This window comes from Ceratotherium simum, chromosome 9, assembly GCF_057802395.1.
Source record: "Ceratotherium simum simum isolate JZ-2026a chromosome 9, ASM5780239v1, whole genome shotgun sequence".
Classification (NCBI taxonomy): Eukaryota; Metazoa; Chordata; class Mammalia; order Perissodactyla; family Rhinocerotidae; genus Ceratotherium; species Ceratotherium simum.
The window spans coordinates 75,561,303-75,583,106 of record NC_141908.1 but is presented as its reverse complement, the minus strand read 5'-3'; the positions used below and the strand labels follow the sequence as shown (position 1 = coordinate 75,583,106).

At 39.0% G+C, this 21,804-nt stretch overlaps 1 protein-coding gene across 1 annotated transcript in view; it reads left to right on the top strand.

Moving 5' to 3' along the window:
• SATB2 (SATB homeobox 2) overlaps positions 1–21,804 on the top strand; it is a 189,229-nt gene that overhangs the window by 12,543 nt on the left and 154,882 nt on the right. The window contains exon 3 of the mRNA XM_087435552.1: positions 11,690–11,866. Within this exon, the coding sequence (XP_087291678.1) occupies positions 11,690–11,866 (177 nt within the window). The remainder of the gene's footprint in view (positions 1–11,689; positions 11,867–21,804) is intronic.

Sequence of the window (21,804 nt, the reverse complement as noted above, 5' to 3'; positions counted from 1 at the left end):
TAAATCAGTTACCTGTCTTCTTTATTAGAAGCTGAGAGACGTAAAAACATTTTATCCTGTGTCACCTGCAGTTATAACATTGACTAGAAGGAAAGATGTTGGAATCGCACTATTAAGTAATCAAGTGACTGAATTTCCCAGTAGTAGTTATTTTGAAAAATATGCTTAAACTAGGATTCTTAAAATGATCTTTCCTATATGTTACTACGATGTGAAAGTTGAATTATCATAGGAATCTGATAAGGTAATTGTGAAATTAAGAAATAAGTGAGGAAACCCTGCAATGATGCTATCTCACGTGAAAACCAGAAGGTGTTCAAATTGCTGTCGAAGGTGCATGCCCAGAGAAAAGCGCTCGTGGAGGAGAGGAGGGCTAAGCCAGGGGACTCCTGCAGTTTCGCCTAGCTTTCAGCTTACGAGGCTCCATTCAGACAAGATTTTGTCCTATAAATTTGGCAGATGTGGTATTAGAAGACCAGACACCCTTTATTATTGAGGGAGTAGAAGAGGAGCAAGTTGTTCTCTGTAAAGGAAGTTATTACACATTTAAGGCCCGAGTAAAGGCACTTTACAAGGGTAAATAAGGTGATCCTGATTTTTTTCCCTCCTCAAAGGAATCCCCAGGTAACATTCAGCAAAACTAACTCTATTTACAAGCCCATTCATATAGTAAGGTTGAGCCTGAAGCACATTTTTGCAGCTAACTTATAAACCCCCCCAAACTGGAGCTTACCATTGAAAGCCTGCCAATGCTGTCACAAATGGTCATTAGTTCCCAAGAGACTTTGAGGAGAAAAAGAACTGTAGGAAAATGCCGTGACTTTAGTAAGAGCCATTTTGCTCCAGGTGTGTATTTTTTTGCTGCCATAGTGACACTGTCTGGGGACTGACCTCCGTGTTCAGGACTGATACTGCACACTCTCCTGTGGAAATGTCTAGAATTCCAATTAGGACAGGGTCCAAGTATAAGTGCACCTCTTTTCACACTGTTCCAAGTGGTTAGTGGAAAGCAAGCTGCAAAGTGATTCCCTCGGCCCCCCAATGAAAAGATTTATAGCAGAATAAGTCTCAGCCCCATAATGGGACTGCTGTAGGTTTGTGTTTGATATTTATAAGACTGAAATACAGTCCGTGTACCCAAACTAAGCATTTATTGCAAACAAGTGAACTGCCAAGAGCTTATATTCTGTCAAACATAATTATGTTGAAGATTGATGTATAGCTTGAAAGCGACTTTGAGGGAGACAGTTCTTTTCAGCCATGGCAAGCTTCTGAGATGCAGCTCTTTTCTCCTTTGGTAGGACTCAGGGAGGTCGTCTTTCTCACAGCCGGCCTCTCAGATATGTAATAAACACACACTTGCTCTTTGAAAACATATCTGTTTGTCGATCCTACTTCTCTTAACAGAATAAGGAAATGAACTCATGTTCTTGGAAACTGTTAGGTGTAGTTTCTTCCATCGTCTTCATCTAGATCTGGGCAGCAGTGGGGCTGAGATGAAATAGCCACTCTCCCCATGGCAGGCAAGGCCTCCTTGTCCACATAGGAGTTCACCCGCAAACCTAACCCTATACCTCCAAGTTCATCCCAAAGGGAACCGTTTTCTCCTTTAATGCACAGGTTGAAAAAGAGTCTTTGACTTGTCTTCCTGCTATTTTGTGTTGAGTTTGTGAGATTGGAACTGTTGAAACTGTGGCCTTTTGGGGAAGGGGGAAAAACGACACTAATAGGCTTCATTTTGTGGCTCAGAAATTATTTTAAAGAATGTATGAGTCCAGGGCATCTAGGGAGAGTGAAATCTTTTTGAGATTGAGATGTTTCATATCTAGGATTACCCCAAATTTAAAATGGTGTGGTACTTTTCCAGGGTTTTTTGCTTTAAGGAAAGTAGAAACTTATATTTTCTTTAGGATGAAAATTTATCACTTCTTTTTTTTTTTCTCAAGAGACAAATCACTTTGGGCTTTGGTGACACTTCTCAAAGACAGAAGTGTAATAAAATTCCTCCTTTGGCTGGGTGGTATATCCTTTGGATAGCATTAAGGATGAACATAAGATTTTCAGTGGATTTATTTGCAGTGACTTAAATGGTCTCTTTAGGTTTTTTTATATTAAATTCAATATTTTCTTTTGGAAATTATATAAATTATAAAGATGTCTTACAATCATAAAGTGAAAAAAGAATGTACTAGTTTCTCTGTTCTGTTTTTCTTATTTTCGTAATTGCTATAAATTGCTCAGGTACATAGATACTTAAAATATCTTGTCTGGGAAGCATTCCATTAGTGAGGACCTGAGTTTTCCCAGTCTGTATGCCGGGTTTTATTAACTTCATCTCAGTTGCAATAATAGAATCCTATGTGTTGCAGTCCAGAGATCTGCGTGTGCCCTTAGGGAACTGCAGAATACACACTATGATTTTGACTTTCTTGCTCTCTCTCCTCCTGTTCCTTTCTTTTTCTCCTCCCAGTGTTAGTTGGCCCTTTCAAGGGCTTGGTTGCTATTACATCTTGGTGGAGGCGTTTGTTGGGTTCCAAAATGAGAGTGGCTTTTAGTGGTGGGGACAGGATGGTGACGGCTGCCTGTCTGTTTAAGCTTGGCTTTGTGAAATCGGCATTCATTTCACAGTGACGATTTCTACACGTCTATTAAATATCCGTCCATATTTTGCTGTTTGAACCCTAAGCATAGACAGTAGGATTTCCTTTTGTAAGGGAGAATGCCTTTTATTTTTCCCTATAAAAACTTTACCTTTTCAGGTTTTTATTTGATAAAAATCTCTCTACTCTAGTATGATTTCCTTTGGGGCTTTGCACCAGTGTTTGATCTCAATTTTTAATAATTTTGGTGAGTTAAACTCCCCAAAGAAAACATGCTCATGCTATGAAATATTCCCACTAGAAATCTGGGTAGTCTTGTCTTATTGAGAGCCAAGCGCCTGATTCCTTTATTAATTCCTCGATGGAGGACCTCGTATGGTTAACCTTTCCTTGACACGACACCGGAGAAATTAATCAAGGGGTTTTATTTTAATTGTTAACTTAGATAAAATAACATTTAGGCAGAGCTCAAAACCTGAGATAATGAAGAAAATGTTAGTATAAAGACAATTTTATTGACTCCTTTTGTGACTCATGGGGCTCTGAGTTGCAAATAGCTTTTCCAGAGAGGATAATGAGAATGAGGGGAGCAGCAAATACATCTCCACTTAAACATTGTTTAAAAAATTATCCTCTCAGAAACCTCCAGCATACAATTTACTTAGTGGAGGACAGAAATCCTGGTATTAATGAATTATGGTATAGTCATTTTAACATGCCGTTGAGTCTCAGGACTTAATAATATATGCATTTTTAACCCGCTGTGAAAAGAACCTCAAGAATTTAGTTTTGAACTAAGGGATACTTAGTTCAATATGTATTTGTTTGAACTATATGCCATATGTTTGAACTCTTCTGTAATATACAAACTTGCTTATTCTACTTTTTTCCTTTTTTAAAAAAAAAATTTTGATTCTGGGATCAGTAAACATTTTGTCTCTCTGTGGTTGCTAAATTTAGAAAAGATGCTGCAGTCCTTCAGTGCAGGCGGTGGGGAGGACTGCAGTAAGACCCCTGGGGTTCCAGTGTGGGCACAGTCACAGAGGATGGTGCTGCTAGTTACTCGAGTTGTACACCGATTAACTGGGATGCCTTCGTGGTGATAAACCGACAATTATTGCCAACAGTGGTCGTGCACAGCCCTGTGGTCTGGCACACTTCCCCTGGAGAACGTGGAGCGAGCTCCTGAATCCACTTGTGCGGATCATTTCCTAGAAAGCCTTCCTCGTCTGCTGATGCTGAATGTAATTGAGTAGGGCCAAAGTGATATGGACAAGTTCGGCAGCTGGGGAGTCATGGGGAAAAACCAGAGCTGACACTGCCTATCAGTGGTGGTTATTAATATCTAGCTGGAAGTAGCATTTTGTTAAACTGGACGAACCTTTATTTTGTGTCGCTATAGGTCAGGCTTGGGGTTGGAGGAGGAGCTGGGGAGTGAGGAAGACTTATCTGAGTCCAGCCATGTTAGAGACGGAAAAGGCCGCCCTCTCCTTCCCTCTGACTGGACATTCCTGACATCAGGGAGTTTTGTTCCTTGGGTCAGGCTTGCTATGGCCCAGTTCCCAGGTGTAGCTCAGGCTTTTTTGTGTAGATAAGTAGCCACACTGTCCCTCCGGTGTGCCTGCCAAATCCTGTTTTGCAAACTGCTGGGCCAACTTAATCCTACCACCGCGTTTCTGTGACTGAAGAGTGTTGAGAGACCTGGGGTTGATCCTTCAGCCTTGAGATCTGACTTCAGGCTGGATGGTAATCCCAGTTTGGGACAGGCCTGGAATCAGAGGTCTAGAAGACCAGAACCCATCTGCCTTCCCTACCACTTTAAGCCTTTGGGGTGATAAGTGAAAGAGGACCAGAGTTCACCCGCCATCCCACCCCTGGCCTATTTTTGTTCTTATCTTCCGAAGTTAAGATCTGCCTCTGGGGCTGGTTTTACTAGAGAGAATTCTGAGAATAAAATATTTCTTGATAGTTTTACCCCTACTCCCACCTCTTCTCCCCGTAGGGGGAGAGGCATCGAGGAGCTTTATTGTTGAAACTTTAGTTGGAGGTTTAATCCTGAGTTACAAACAACAGGGTCATGGATGAACATGAAATCAAATTTCTGCGAATATGACTCAGTTTGTCCTTAGAGTAATTATTAAGCAAATTTTGCTTTCCCCATACTTGCAGGATTGACTGTATTCCTCCACCTGTGAATGACCAGGACTTTCGACTGTCCCACCTCTGTCTCAGCTCCTGCTTCCTCTTCAGTAAGAGTTAAAAACAAAACCAACAACAAAAGCAGATGAATTAATCCTTCAGAGAGTCTGTAGTTCACGAGCAAAGGACAGCGAGGAACTTTGGGAAGAGGAGCCGTTTAGGGAAGCCTGGCGGACCTCTGGTCCACCTGTGGGTGCTCCCTTGCTCCCAAAGGTGTTTGCTCTCCCTCCACCCCAAGACTGAACCATGCTTTTATTTCACTGCCTGAAATTCTTTCCATTAGAAGTTGATGTGAGATACAATGTGTTTGTTTTACAATGAAAATATATCTAAAGAGATTAAGGGACTACTAAACCGTTCAAACAGCAAAGTGTGGCATCTTTTTATCTATTAATCTCTTTGGAATTTTCTAGCTCGGCCCCAGGGGGAGTGAGAGGCTGCAGTGGAATGGTGGAATGTGGAGCCTCTGGCTGCCAGCTCAGGAGACTGGGTGCTGGGAGAGGACGGTGGGAGCAGGAAAGAGGAGAGTAGTAAGGAGACCTAGATCCACATGAAAGTTTGCCTGGGACGCAAGGAGGAGGTGAGGGGCCCCTATTCTTCCTTTCTATTTCTGGTTGCAATTCTTGGACTCGAACTTTGTTGTTTTAGAGTGGGAGGAAGTATCTAGAGGTTAATATTGTCAAGTCACTTCTCTTTCTGTCTGGGACTCAGGGTGCGTGTGTGAATATGGGTGTGCACGTGTGTGTGAGAGAAACAGACAGGCCGAGAGAGAGACTATGAGGTTATAGAGCGAGCAAATGATTGTTTTGTTTTTCTAGTGAGTGTGCACTTAGAAAGGATAGTTGTGCCCCTCACTTCTCTTCTCTCTCAGTCGTCTGGAGGCGCCTGTATGATCTGCTCGTTTACGTGGTAGAATTTCATGCAGTGTTTCAGGGCTCTATGGTTTATCGATTGTGCTGGTTGCTGACTGTGGTGTGTTACTCCAGGTTCGGTTTTATACAAAGAACAGATATGAGAGGCTCTGCCCTAGAGCCTCTGTAATCTTCAATTAGCCCTGGGACCTTCGCAAGTGATAGAACCAGATATAGTGCCAGCCTCAGGGAAGGGAGTGGGCCCTGTGGCTGCCTTCCTTCTGGAAACGGATGATTTCAGGAGCCCTTGGAAAGAGGGGAGGAGAAAGGCTGGTCTCCTATCATCTCAGACTGGTGGTTCAGGGGGCAGGTCCAAGAATGAGGGTGGACCCAGGACAAAAGGGGCTGGGGAGGGGGGTGGGGCCCATGTTCACCCACATGAGTGTGACCCATTATTTGAGCCTTTCTTTGTGAGTGACCAAGGGACAGGAATCGTGTTTGATTCCTCCTCTATGTCTAGCATGGTGCCTGACGTGTGGTAGGTCATCAAAAGGTGAATTCACTTACAAGCAACACAGGTCACCCATTGGACACAGTGAGTGGTGACAGGTCCTTAGAAAAGGCCAAACCTTTAGATTTCTGTGGGTGTGGGTTTTGGAGGGTTGTTTTCCTTGGCTAACCTGAACTTCTCTACTCTTGCTTTGCTGGGTTTCTTTGGGCATGTTACTTATTTTCCCATAGTTTCAGTTTCCTCATTTATTAAATGAGGATAATAATAACCCTCTCACAGAGTAAACGTGGGGAGAAAATAAAGGTATGTTTGTATGTTAGCCTACGTGATGAGTTAGGGGGCGCTATGCAAATGAGAGGTTTTTTTTTTTTTTAAAGATTTTATTTATTTATTTATTTTCCCCCAAAGCCCCAGTAGATAGTTGTATGTCATAGCTGCACATCCTTCCAGTTGCTGTATGTGGGACACGGCCTCAGCATGGCCGGAGAAGCGGTGCGTCAGTGCGCGCCCGGGATCCGAACCCGGGCCGCCAGCAGCGGAGCGCGCGCACTTAACCGCTAAGCCACGGGGCTGGCCCGAGAGGTTTGTTTTGTGTCCCAACTTTTGTGGAAGGCGGTGGAACCCCGTCTTTGAGGCCCCCTGCTGCTGGACCTTCTTTCCTCTTTCATTGTTGAGGTTCGACGTCCAGAGTATTAAAGAATACTTGCTTCTCAGGTGACTTTCGTGCCACTGTTGTGGCGTTTCCTGAAAACTGTAATTGTTCTTTCAAATGAAGGGGAGGGGAAAAAGCCTTCCCTTACTGAAAAAGTTAGATTAATATAGTTAGGAATAAAACAATAGCCTAGAATTTGCTGGATGATGCAGAGAAGATATCACATTAGATTTTGGAGTTTAACCAAGAGTACATCTGTCCTCATGTCTCGTAAGATCTGGAACACAGAGGAGAGATAAAGGAGGGGCAGCCAAGAAATGCTCAAGACAATCGCACATTGTCCTTGTTATCAGTTTGTGATGATTTATCCTGTGTCAGAAAAACCGTTGTATATGCTGGTGTTTGGCAGGTTGCTTAGAGCAGCTCTGTCTGATAGAAATATAATAGAACCATGTGGATAATTTTAAATTTTCTAGTAGCTTTGTTTAAAAAAAAAATGAAACAGGTGAAATTAATTTTAATAATAATATTTTATTTAACTCGATGTATCCAAAATATTATTTCAACATGTGGTTAGTTTTTAAAAATTATTCATGATATATTTACTTTTATTTCCTTTTTGGTATTAAATCATGGAACTCATGTGTGTATTTCACACTTAAAGCGCATCTCAATTCAGGACTAGCCACATGTGGCTAGTGGCTGCTGTGCTGGACAGGCTGTTTGAGAGTATAAAATATGGTGCTTTTCACACTTTTTCTGTTTTGCTATGGGACACGTTGAACATTTAAAGCCATTGTTATTTGCATCTTAAGTAAGTAGGCCATTCAGTGATTATTAGTATCTTTTATATTCTGAAGAAATGCCTTTTAGTAAGTAAGATGAGCATTGATTATAGATCCTGAAAAAAATTATTGATCTCTTTCTTTCCTCTGTAAAATTGTATTAATACTGATTTTGAAAAAAGAAAAACAAAAACGTTCTATTGTTTGAGGGCTGTCAGACAACATTATATTACATTGTTTAATCCTCACAACAGCTCTATGAGGTAGATATTATAATTCGCATTTTAGCTAGGAGGAATTTGAGCCTCAGAGAGGTCAAGTAAATTACCAAGGTCACCCCCCCAGGTAAGGGGTGACTGTGCCAGGATTTGATCCAAGAGTTGCCTGCCTTCTGACGCAGAGCTTCTCCTCGCCACAGGTAACGTCTCCCCACGGGTCTCTGTTCGTTCGCATGGCGGCAGTGGTGGAGATCAGGTTAACTCTTCAGGATCACACACACTTCTTCAGAAATAATGTCATGATGAAAATGACAATTTGAGCATCATAACTAATGACAGTTGGAAAAACGCATTTTCCTGGTAAAGACAGGCCCATGCTTATTTTGCCCCCATGACAACGTCCCTGTTTACCCCAACTGCCAGAACAATTCTTAATTTTTAGCAAGTGGCTGGGGTTCTGTGCCTGTCCTCCAGATTAGACTACCTGCTTACCTCCCACAATTGTAAAAGGCTTAGCGAGGTTTATAATCAAAAGGTTCAAAGTTCTCTACTTGATCATCTGGAAATGGGTCTGTGCTACGATAAAAGAAAAATAATGCCATAAGCTCTAGATATAGGGTTAGATCATGGTCATTTGATCATTTCTCACTTTGATTATTTAAACTTGGTCATTTCTAAATTTTGTTGTCAATGCATTTTAGTTTTACATTGCTCTTCTTTGATTGGAACTTATCTTTTAATTCTTTCCATTCTTAATTTATTTTTTGAAGTGTTTCCAAACACTTCTCCCTATCTTTTCATCCATTGTCACTTTTTTTCTTTCTTTTTTTTTCTGTTTTTGCCTGGAGAGAGTGGGGGGACCAAATGGGTAAATATCTTTTTTTGATACATATTTCTGCTCATCCTTTTCGAGTTTTCTTTCCTACGGATTTGCTGTTTTTAAAGGCTTTTAAAACCTATGCCTTTTTTTCTTATTCCCCACACTTGACCTCAATTGTATTATTTTACTATTTTTCATTTCTCCTGTCATTGTCATTAGAATTGCATCCATTTTTCCTGTGTTGTTCTTCTTTGTAAAAATTGCATTTCATTGTAAAAATTTCATAGTTGTTTAGATCAAATTCTAGTAAAAAGATACATTTTTCTAGGGGTTAAATATAACCTGTTTATGATATTCTTTGGTATCTCATATATATGTGCTTTCAGAACAAATTCTATTATCAAGCACTTCTGGTTAATTTTGTTTTATTTTATAAATTGCCTCAAAGTCCTCCCCCCCCCCCTTTTTTTAAAAGTAGCTGATGCCTCTGAGGGATGGGTGCTTGCTTTTTACTATGAGGAGTTATTGCTATCATGTCAGATAACAATTGCTTCCTTTAATCACTGAACTAAAATGTTTAAGGAAATATTTCGGTAATTGACACTTTCAAAACATCAGTCCCTACCTGTTGTAGATCCCTGTGCTTTAATGTTATATTTCATATCTAACTCATTGAACTGTTAACATTATTTTTAAAAATTAATAGGGTCTTAAGTTTTTTCAGTTGACCATAGACTTGAGAAAGATTTATGGTTCCTAAGTAATGGATACGTGATAGCTTATGGAGCAACTGGATTCATTTAAAGGTCTTATCTGTGATTCCCAGATGTGTGACACTCCGATGTTGACATTAGAAACTGCACATGGATTTTCAGCATTGAAAATTATGTACACATAGGTATTAGTGGTGAAGTAGCTTATGGCACCACTGACTACATGGCCTATGTGTGCATACGCTTAAATCATTAAAAATAGAAATCAACTTGTTTCTTTGGACAAAGATCATATACCAGTATGTGAGTTAAAGGGTCTAAATGGAGGCTATTCCCTGCTGAGGAGGACTCTCGTAGATGGGTCCTATAAAATGCCATTATGGCTGCTTAGGGAGATTTTACAACACCTTCACCTGCACTGAGGGCGAGAGCCATGTCAGACTTGTTCTCACTTGTATCCCTGCAGCCACGGGGGATACTTGGCACATAGTAGGTGTTTAGGGAATGGAAGTTGGATAAATGAATGACCACAGAGAAAATGCAGAGGAAACCTAATTTATATTATTCATTACATGTCTTACATACATTTGTGAATAAGCTGGGCATAAATAAATAAGCATTTGATATGCCATTACTGGTCACAATTAAAAAAAATATTTTGTAAGGCACCACGTGGCCGGGCTAAATTCTCTTCTTTGTCTAAAACAGTCTGCTCCACCCTTACTTCCCGTTTTCCGTAAATCTATACCATGGATAGTGTATTTGCTATAGACAATAATGCTGGTTTGTTGTTCTTAAGAGTGAACACTGAGTCAATAATTGTCCCGGGTATGGCATGGTGTGACTTGTTAGAGTGTTGTGCAGGCTTAATAATAATTACCATGATCTTTAATGATAACAATTCTTAATAAGTATTATTATTGTTAATAATGATAATATTTAATAATTACACCCAATACTTATTATCTTTAATAATAATAATTAGCACGTGGGAACCAGTTGTACCATTGTGTTATCTTTTGAACAAGAATCTAAATCTGTGACCTGGTAGTTTGCAGTGTCTGCTCCCACCCTCTGCTTTGCAGATCAGAGTGAGTCACAGGCTTCTAGGGTCTGGGCAACAGCAAGGGGCTTCTAGAGAAACTCCTGTGCATTCTGTATGTCAGAGTCCATGCTCCCATATGTCGTTTTACACAGAGGTCATATTTTTCTTGTGAAGTGCCTTCACTATGACCCGCTAACCCTCCACCTCCCCCGTCTCTCCGCCTGCCCACTCATTCTTCATAACTTTTGATTTTTCCTGCACAAAGAGAAGACCCGGAGCAGATCCTTATTCTATAACACACTAATTTGTGTGAATTACGTAGGGCAGAGTCCGTGTTTATTACTTGCATGTTGGTAAAACTTTGATCTTCTTATGCTTTGGCTATGTTTAGATTTAAATGCCTGTATGACTTTTTTTTTTTTTTAAATAAAAAATGGTTTATAAAAACATCTTTGGTGAATTAAACATTTTTTAGCTTTTCACACTTTGATACAAAGCAGAAAATATTTCGGTGACAACAGATTTTCAACTAGACTAATTTGCTTTATTCTTTAGGGTAGTTTACTTTTTTTCTCTGAAAACACAAGAAGAGATAGTCCCTTTCCAGTGGTAACTGATGTTAATGTATAAAATAATAACTTAAAAAAAGACAAAGTTTTGTATTTGGATATATATTTTGACATAAGTTAAATGTCAGTTAAGGCTTTCCTGGGCAGGGTATTTTCAGGCTAATTGATGACCTATTTTCCAGGATTTAGAAAAGTAAAAGATAGAGGAGGGACTTCTTTTAAATTCCTATTGGCTTTCTTGTGCATATTCAAATATGAGCTTAGGCCCTGAAATCAAATATGCCTCCCTACTAGGTATCTTACATTTTCAGACAAAAGTAGATCTGATCTGAAAATACTAGTTCTGATGAAGAATTAATGATAAAACCATGGACACGAAGGATGCATGGGTCTAGAAGGTCACCCTGACCTCACCTATGTGCCAGCCATGAACTTTAGGTCTCTCAGTCAGGACACTTCTGATTGGTGCACTCCACTTTTTAATGACTGGAATCTGAGGGCTTCTGCCACTGCCTGAGGCAGTTCTGCTGCAGTCTGATAGTAATAATGGAGGGGAAAAAATCCACAGCTTTCCCATTAGGCCCATCTGACTAATAGCCTTGTTTAATCTAAACCACTGTCGATCACAGATGAGTGACTTTTATAACTGTCTCTTCCCTTCTCATCATGGTGACTGAGATTTGCTTTGTAATGTTTGTGTTTTGCTCTTGAATCTTGTCCCTCCAGGTTTGATGATTCCTGTCTTTTGTGTGGTGGAGCAGTTGGATAGCTCTCTTGAATATGACAACAGAGAAGAACATGCAGAGTTTGTCCTGGTTCGAAAAGACGTGCTTTTTAGCCAGCTGGTGGAGACCGCGCTCCTGGCCCTGGGGTACTCCCACAGCTCTGCAGCTCAGGCACAAGGTATTAATGCGTCTGCCCTCTCCTCCCCGTGCCTCTTGTGTGTCATAGTTTGAGAAAGAATGTGTTCCCTGAAATAGTTCTCCAAACGAGGTTGGAGGAGAATGGTCAGATTTAGCATCTTTCCCAAACAGTGAACAACAGAAGGTTTCTTGCAGAGTCTTTTCTGGTTGCTTTGGGAAGCGTTTGACCAGCATCTCTAGAGCCACCAGAATCAACTTGCATTTCAAAGTGATCATCACAGGTTTTTTTGCATTGATAACTATTTTCTCTAAGTTTCCAAACTGGTGTTCTCACAGCCGGTACTGAGATGTTTGGCTCCTAACTTATCCAAATTTTAATACGTGATTTATAAGCTTTCAGTTTTCTAAGTTTATTTATTGCGTTGGGCCTGCAGCTTTTAATTAAATGGAAAAAAATGGATGCATCTTACTATACTTTTGTATCTTTGAAAACTGCTCTGTAGTTTTGATGTAGTCCATTCATTAAAAAAAAAATCTCAGTGTCTTTGTGATCAATTCCTTTTACCTATTTAATTAGATATTAAATTGCATCATTATTTGAGTGTGTATTGTACAGCATTGGGGAGCCCATTGTGAGCTTGTGTTGCTTCGTTCTGAAGCATAGCCCATTGTTCTTTCATGCCAAAGAACTGACAAAACAAATAACAACAAAAATAACCCCCAAACCTTGAAGAATGGAAAAGAATTTTTTTTGACCCAATGGAATGATTATCCTTGTTTTTCCGCTGAAATGATTGAATTACATACTTTCTGATAATGGCTATAACTAAAGGAGAGAAATATGTGACTTCCAGGTCATGTTTTATATATTAATTTCCTATATTACTATCCTTACTTAACATTTGTGTATGTGCCAGGGGTTTTTCCTACCTTTTTAATGACTTCCTCTTCGTATAATTCTTAAGAACTATTAGTCAGAGCCTCTATTTATTCAGATAAGGCAACTGTGAGAGATTAAGCAATTTATACAAAATTACAAATATGGTGACCAAGGACATAAGATTTAAATTCCTGAGCTCTTGGCTCTGATTCTGTAAGCAGATCATTACTTTTTAAAAAATATTTTAATTAAATATTTAAATTATGTCTTACTTCTACCAAGAAAGCAACCCATCTGAGACCAGGAGGTCACGAATGTTTTCCCAGGACAGGTAGTACCCCTCGAATTACCGAGAGTCCAAGTGTAGTCTGCATCTGAGCACTTGGCCAGTGTGGGTGCAGTAATACAGCTGAATCGTGGAGTCTGTTGCTTTCAAAGCAGCGTGATAAAGCGTGATTCGTTTCCTTTCTCCGACGACTTTTCTTCTCGTGTGAGGGATTCGGGATTTGATCCCGAGCAAATTGCGTACTGGGCACCATTGTTTTTATTTCATGCTATGTGCCTAAGTGAAATAAAAGAATCCCTCCATCTTCCCCCCCATAAACTTTTCATGCCATTTTAGGGATATTTTTCTCTGAATGTAAAGGTCATTGTATCCCACTGTTTGCATCCTGGTGTGCCAGCTTCCTGTTTGACAGGGCTATCCATCTCAGTTAGCACGGCTGCTCAACGCGCCGTGAGCTCACATGTGGAGCACAGAGCACTAAGTGGCCAAGATTTGATTCTTGGCACATGCTCAGGGAAGGGGCTCTCAGGAAATTTGCACTAGGGAGCCACACTGTTTCATTCCGTGATGTGGACTGAGAGTCTGCTCAGCCAGGTGACATACGCTAGCAAGAAATATGGTCTGCAGTGGAGGGTTAAACGGGAAAAGTCCAAAGAGAAGATTTGCTTCCCCAAAGTTTTTGAAAGCCATGATTGAAAAATACTAAATATTAACTTTTTAAAAGTTGAACCAACATTCTGAAGGTGCCCTGGATCACAGATATACTTTATTTTGTAGGTAAGCAAAGGTTTTATTGCTAGGTCCAGTACTGTAATCTCACAGAGGAAAACAAATCATTGTTTGTTTTGTTTTAAATTAGGCTGCTGATCTCAGTTTTGGGTAAATGGAAAAACTTACAATTGTTTATTTTGAAATGAATGTATTAGATCTTTGTTGTTATTCAGATCATCAAACGTATGCAATTTGCTGCATGTTTACTGTAGAGCAAACAGAATGCATGATAACGCAGGTCGTTCGTGTGCTGGACAAACAGCAGAGCAGGAGAGAGCTAGAAAAGGAGGGAGAACACGATATGACTGCATATTCGAGGCCTGAGGTTTTGTGTGTCTAGTTTTCTTTTTTGTTTTGTTTGTTTGTTCAGTGTTTAGGTAATTCCCCCAAGATGGGGAGTCATTGGGTGACCTCCCAGTAAATCCTTTTGCAGTAGAGAAACCGAGCATTCCTACGCTGGAAAAGTTGGGCAGAAATACGCTGCAACAATAGCGGACTGCTCGAGCCTATTTTAAAAATCGAGGCTCTTGAAACACAGTTTTTCATTTTGACATGACCAGGAAAGTTTCAATAATTGAATTGGAATAACATTCAGATTGCCTGTAAAAGAGAAAATACATTAGCAATGTCATTATTTTGGAGTAATACTCAAGTCCCAATGATAAGGCAGTGGACCCATGCTCTTGTGAGCATGGGATAGTCAATTTCTTTTTTGAGAGGACATTCCCTCTAGGTGAGCTAAAGAGATTTGATTAAGAAAGAATATTTGCTTCTAAAAGATGATAGAATTTCACTAAAGTGGAATTCAAGGATTTCTGTCTTTCCTCCCCCATTTTAATAATAACCTTGTTTATTTGAAGCCAAATATTGTGACCCAAGAGAGGATAAGGGCCCAAGATACTATCATAAATCATGGGCACTATGCTTCTAACTGACCTAAACCCTCCATTTCCCAGCACCCATACCGTTAACTCTGATTCTCCAGGATATGAGTTACAGGATTCATCTGACTTGCTGTTTTGCATATGCAGAAAAGTAGAAAGATGGCTGGCTCTTTGCTTTTCCCAGAGTAGGTAGGCTAAGGCCTAATGAACAGCAAGCACGTTTTACAGTATAGATGGACTATGAGTCTATGTCTCTGAGTCAAGTCCTCTAGTCTCTTAGAAGAGGAGTGTTAACCTAGGGTACTGGTACACAGTACCCCCCCAACTTAAACTCATCACTCCCTTTCTTCTTTCTTTTTTCTTTTTCATCCTTTCAATTCTGCCCCCTAAAGCTTTTGGAAATGGCCATGGATCTCTCGGCATTGTTAAGAGAGTTCTTTATCTCACTGATTGAGTAGCTATTTCTATTTGCCAGTGTGGGTGGTAGGCCTTGGGAGGCGGCAGTGATGGCAACGTGATTCTTCACTGTGCACATTTGACTTAATTTGTAAGTGGACATTTTATCTCTCTCTTGCTTTCTGTAAATTTTAAAATAACTTTTAAAATTTATTTTTTATCAGCAAATTTTATTTAAAAACAAACATATTGAACAATAAATAAGCAAAAATCCTTTCTGGCTGTTTGTTTTTGGGGTCATGAGTGTATATAAAAATTACGGGTTCAAGAAGTGGTGTATGAATTAGTTCTAGGTACTTTGGCTGCAAGCATTTTTGGCACAAACATTTTTGCTGCAAACATTTTCACTGAATAACTAATCAGCCGTAAGGCAATCTTGCTGTGAAAGATAAAATAAAAAAAGGTACGTTAAAAAGGACATAATGAAACATGAAAAATGAGTAACTTAAAAAGACTATTGCAAAATACAAAATATTTGAATACATTTAAAATGTGTTTAGATTCATGGTAATACTTAGCAAATAACTGATTTTATTTTGTGGGTTGTACCTAAGCATTTGTCTTCGAAGTCTTCTGTTGATAGTATTTTATATATATATATATATATATATATATATATATATATTTTTTTTTTTTTAAGAGAGGTAAACCTTTATTTCTTTGTTTCACAAGTAGAGCTGGCTGAGTTGGTTGCTTTTTGGTAATTAGTCAAAGAGACCAAATACTTTTTTTTTGCTTGTTGATTCTTCACCTTATTCGGCATCACACTTTTTCTTTTTTTGGTAAAATTTCTTCCTTCGTTAAGACAAGTATCAATTTCCAAATACTAGGATGCCTGTTTGTAACTGAGCTTTGTATTATGTTGGGAAAGCCTTCTTTTTTTTTTTTTTATTTTTTGTGAGGAAGATCAGCCCTGAGCTAACATCCATGCTAATCCTCCTCTTTTTGCTGAGGAAGACCGGCTCTGAGCTAACATCTGTTGCCAATCCTCTTCCTTTTTCTTCCCCAAAGCCCCAGTAGATAGTTGTATGTCATAGTTGCACATCCTTCTAGTTGCTGTATGTGGGACTCGGCCTCAGCATGACTGGAGAGGTGGAGCGTGAGTGTGCGCCTGGGATCCGAACCCGGGCCGCCAGTAGCGGAACACTCACACTTAACCGCTAAGCCATGGGACCGGCCCAAGCCTTCTACACTGTTGCTTGTTCTTGGCATATTGCCACATCAGTTGACAGACATTCCAAAGTTCTATGGGAAATGTGAGTTCAAAACTTTGCACCACTGTATTAGGCCGTTATGAGGGCTAACATTAATATAATATAAAAATGGGAGTACTGCATCAATGGTGAAATGAAACCAAACTCTCAACCAGTTCATGAAACCAAACTGTCAACCAGCTATTTTTTTTTTTTTGTGAGGAGATCAGCCCTGTGCTAACATCTGCCAATCCTCCTCTTTATTGTTGAGGAAGATTGGCCCTGGGCTAACATCCATGCCCATCTTCCTCCACTTTATATGTGACGCTGCCACAGCATGGCTTGACAAGCGGTGTGTTGGTGCGCGCCGGGGATCCGAACCGGCAAACCCCAGGCCACCGCAGCGGCCTCACTTAACGGCTCACTTAACCGCTTGCGCCACTGGCCTGGACCCTCAACCAGCTATTTTTTTAATCTATTATGGCAAAATTGCCTTATGGCCAATTAGTTACATGGCGAAAATATTTCTGGCAAAAATGTCTACAGCAAAAATATCATGTTAATCACTGTTACTTCTTATTTATGTTGGAATAATTAAATTTACGCAGTCGTTCAAAATGATATTTTTAAAAGAGCAACACAGAAAAATGCATTTAATACAATGTTATGTGAATCAAGCAGAATGCCAAATACGGTCTCATTTATATAAAATTCCACCTATATGTGTAGAAAAAAAGACAAAGGAAATATATTAAAATGTCAACAGGGTGGGTGGTGGGATTGTGTGGGATTTTCTTCTTTTTTTAATCAGATAAAAATATATAAGTATGAAATTCTACATCCTTCATGAATTCTTTTCTGAAAGAGTGGGGAGCAATTTCTACCTTATTCTCCAATTTTGATGAGCAGTTCAGTTTGTTCCTAATTTATAAGTGTGAAAATTTGTACATGATATAGGTGAATTTCTGTTGTTTTTTCAGTTTAAGATTAAAAAAAGAATCCATAGATAATTAATGAGCCCCTGTGGGGTTTAAACCAAAGGATTTCTTAGAGTCTTAATAGTGCTAGGTAACGTTAATTGAGCAAATACTCTATGTAAGGCACTACTCTGAGAGCTTTACGTGTGCTAACTCATTTAATTCTCACAACAGCTCTTTGAAGTAAGTTATGTGTGTCCCATTTCACAGATGAGGAAACTGAGGCAAGTAAAGAGAGGGAGTGGCTTTCCCAGGAGCACAGGGCTGGTGGGTGGAAGAGCTGAGATGTGAAGCCCAGTGATCCACCTCCAGAGTCAGGGTCCTTAACCACAGGGTCATCCTAGGACAGACCTCATCACTGGGAGTTCAGAGTTGGAGCAGGAGTCAGTTCTCATTCAATGCTTGCACTCTACTTTGTGATGTAACCCCTAAAAGGCAGGACTTTTTAGATTGGGTACTTACTAAATACAAAATAATTACATTTATTTGATAATGGTTATATATATTGGATAATGATAAATTATGCCGATTTCATTTCCATGGTAAAATATAGAGAGATACTTTTTCAAGGTAACTGAGACAGACTTCATTAAAAACAAATGAAAAAACAAACTTCCTGGAATTGTTATCTATTGAAGCCAGCTCCTGAAACTGGAGGGCCTAGAGTAGGCTGAGTAATTCAAATATACAATTTTTGCTTAGGAGGTGAAAATGATTCCTGTTATGAAATTAAGCATATTCCTTAGCAATTCTGATCTTCAAATTAGTTAATTCGGCAGTAGTAAATGCCTACCATGTGCCAATCACTATTCTAGGTTCTGGGGATAAAGAACTGGAAAAAAAAAAATCTTGCTTTCATGGAGCTTACATTTGGTAGTTTAATTACATGTGAAAAAAGTTTAGTGTATGGATTATTACTTGATTTTTGACCCTCTGAGCTCAGAAATATTGAATACTGAGGTTCAGAGAGTAGAAATACATATAAAATTTGTTTACAAGTTTGGTGCTAATTTATAACTAAATGTTCATTTTACTTCTGGAAAATGCTTAAGAATTCCTCTTCCTCTTGTCAGCTTTTGGAAGTAGAGGACGAGATGGGAAATATGAGTTAAAATTTCTAGGAAATCCTGGCTTTGCCTCATTAAAGGAAAGCTGTTTATTTGCCGCCTCTGTTCATTGTTGAGCCCATTTTAAAAATGGGCCTGTGGTTGGCTTTGGTTTTTAGTGGTGAAACTCTTCTGCTCTCAAAGGCCCATTTCTTCAGAGCACAAGGTGGCACTTATGGTAGGCATTCGCTCAGTGGTGGAAGAATGAATAAGTGAACTTGAAGATATTATTTAATACCCTGCAGAAATAGATGTATTCTCAAAAAGTGCCAGTTTACTTTCTTCAATAATTAGATTTGGACTTATGAACCGGAAACTATTTTGTTTCCTTACAACAGATAACATAGCACAACATGAAGTCTGTGGGAATTCAATAAATGTTTGTTGACTGAAAGAAAACCATTTTTTAAGGTTCATTTTTACTCAACTTTATCCATGAAGAATATTTTGTCCTTGTACATCACTGTGAAGTTGGCTCCCATTCATGAATTAGCTATTTTTATCGATTTGTCTCCTTATCGATCAGCTATCACCATTTCCAGATTATTCCATGTCGTCGTTCCGTAATCAATTATGTTTTGGCTGTGCTTGTGGTGATAAAACATTCCAATAATAACTTTTAGAATCATAAGAGGTAGTTTTTCAAAAGGCACTTATGAAGTTGCTGAGATCTAAATTCTTCTGATTGAAACTTAGAGAAATTTTGTTAGTGTTTATCTAGACCTCATCTGTCTGAAAGCATTGTATGTAGGGAGAATAATTTCAGTCTATGAACTATAAACAATGATAAGAATAAATAAATAGAATAAGATTTAAAACCCAAATAGTAAGGATATTTATATAAAAAATGGCTTTATTTATTTGTTTATTGTTACTTTATATATTATGCATTTATTTATTATTATACACTTTCCAGTGGACTAGCTCTTTACAACATACTGTTGAGAGGAACTTTACTTAGAAGCTACTTTTAAGGTAAATTTTATCATTAGAAATGAATACACGTTCATTTTAAGTTGTTGAATGCTTGAAATGCTTTGTTCTTAAATTAATTCTCTAAAATGTTTTATTATAGGAACATGCAACATATTCAAAGTAGAGAGACTAGTGTATTAAATATTTATGAACTCATCATCTAGGAGCAACAATTAGCAATTCATGGTCAATCTTGTTTCATCTCTGCCTCCACCCACTTCTCACCCCTCCCCAAATGGATTATTTTAAAGCACATTCTGGACCTCATATTTTATCCATAAATATTTTACTAAGTATCTCTTAAAGACTACTTTAAAAACATAACTACAATACCAATATGACTCGTTTTTTGTGTGTGAGGAAGATTAGCACAGAGCTAACATTCGCCAATCCTCCTCTTTTTGCTGAGGAAGACTGGCTCTGGGCTAACATCCTTGCCCATCTTCCTCCACTTTATATGGGACACCGCTACAGCATGGCTTGATAAGCGGTGCATCGGTGCGAGCCCGGGATCTGAACCCTGGGCCGCCGCATTGGAGCGTGCGTACTTAACTGCTATGCCACCGGGCTGGCTCCCCCTGTATGACTCTTAAAGGAAAGATAATAATTCCTTAATATCATGAAATATCCAGTCAAGGTTAAAATTTTTCTAAGTATTTTATAAATTTTTTTTTTAGTGTTTGTTTATTCAAATCAGGAACCATACAAATCTATGTATTGCACTTTGGTTGATTCGTCTCTTAAATCTTTGAATCTATGGGTTTCTTTTCCTCTTAAATTTTCAAAAATTCTTTTCTAAAATTTATATTTGCTGCTTTAATTCAGAATTATTTTTGTTTTGCTAAACTTAATGGAAATCTTAACCCTATAAATGCTTGCAAATACTATGATTTCAAATAAACAATTCGTAAGCTCAATCATAACCTTGGAAAGGAATTCAGAAAATCACCTTTTTTTTTTTGAGAGAGGATGGTTAAAACACACATGTTGTCTGGAGCCGAAAGGTTTTTTGTGGTCTGAAGGTTTGACATTCTCCCTATTGAAAATGTTTGAAGTGATCTCTTGCCTTGTCTTGCTTTCTTGGTTTCTTTCCTTGGCTCTCTCTCTTTCTTTTTTTTCACTTTTCCTTCTTTAATTAAACTCTCATGTTTGGGAGACTCTCTGCAGTTTCTTTCTTTATAAGGGCAATGTTGAAAAAAAGGTGCATATTTAGAAATTCTAGGCCTTGGAGCAAACTTTTAACAAACAAGCTGCTTTTTAAAAAATTCTGTGGCTCTCGAAAGAGAGCTAAAAATGCTACCCAAAATTGCTGTTAATGTCTCAGCCCTCATTAGAGCTGGATGGGGCAAAATGTGAAACGCTGGCTGGGCCCGCACAAATCTCTAACAAGCCCCTGTGCTCTTCTCTCCTCTGCTGCATAAAATGACATATTCATTTATGTGTGTGTGTACATATGATTGTTTATTTACACACAGCAAAACCTGAAACAGTACTTTTTAACTAAATGCCAAGGGAAAAATGATGATCATCCTACTTCCTTGTCCAATGTATACTTAAGAACGAATATCTAATATAAATGTTTATAGTTCTGTATTTCTTGTATTTATTTGTATTGTCATAAATATGTGTTGTTTAAAACACAGAGATATATAATTATGGGTCACGTAAAGGTCAGCTGTTGGAATTATTGTCTATACGTAAATCTGAAGAGGGTGAAGACCCTATCTAACTTGATTTGCTGGATGCCTAGCAGTTGAGTAGGAAGTACTTGATAAAAACTGTTAAGGGCAGTGAATTAAAAAAAAAAAAAATAGGGGCTGGCCTGGTGGCATAGTGGTTAAGTTGGTGTGCTCTGCTTCGGGGGCCTGGGGTTCCCGGGCCTGGATCCCAGGCACGGACCTACGCACCACTCATCAAGCCATGCTGTTTCGGCATCCCATATACAAAGTAGAGGAAGATTGGCACCGGTGTTAGCTTAGGAACCATCTTCCTCAAGCAAAAAGAGGAAGATTGGCAACAGTTGCTAACTCAGGGCCAATCTTCTTGGCCAAAAAAAAAAAAAAGAAAAGCATCTGATCTCTCTTCACTTTTGACCCTGCAATTTCTACCTGAATGCCCATTAAAAAAAATCATTTCAGTGGAAATAATTCATTAAAAAACTAGCCCATTACTTCCTTTATGATGAGGGAAGTGTTTAGCGATGTTCTCAGTTATCTGTTTTGTTTGGAGCAGTTGGCCATGGTGGCCATTAGCTTTGGTGTATTTTTTAAACTGCTTAAAATTCTTTTCGGAAGTTAGGTGTTAATGCCCAGACCTGGAGGGGACTGATCATCTGACTTCTGCATTCTGGCATTCATGTACAATGATCCGGGCTAAACCGATTGACCCACAGTGATATACAACTTTTATTTAATAGAGTATGTCCCATTAAAAATATATAACTTTGAGGA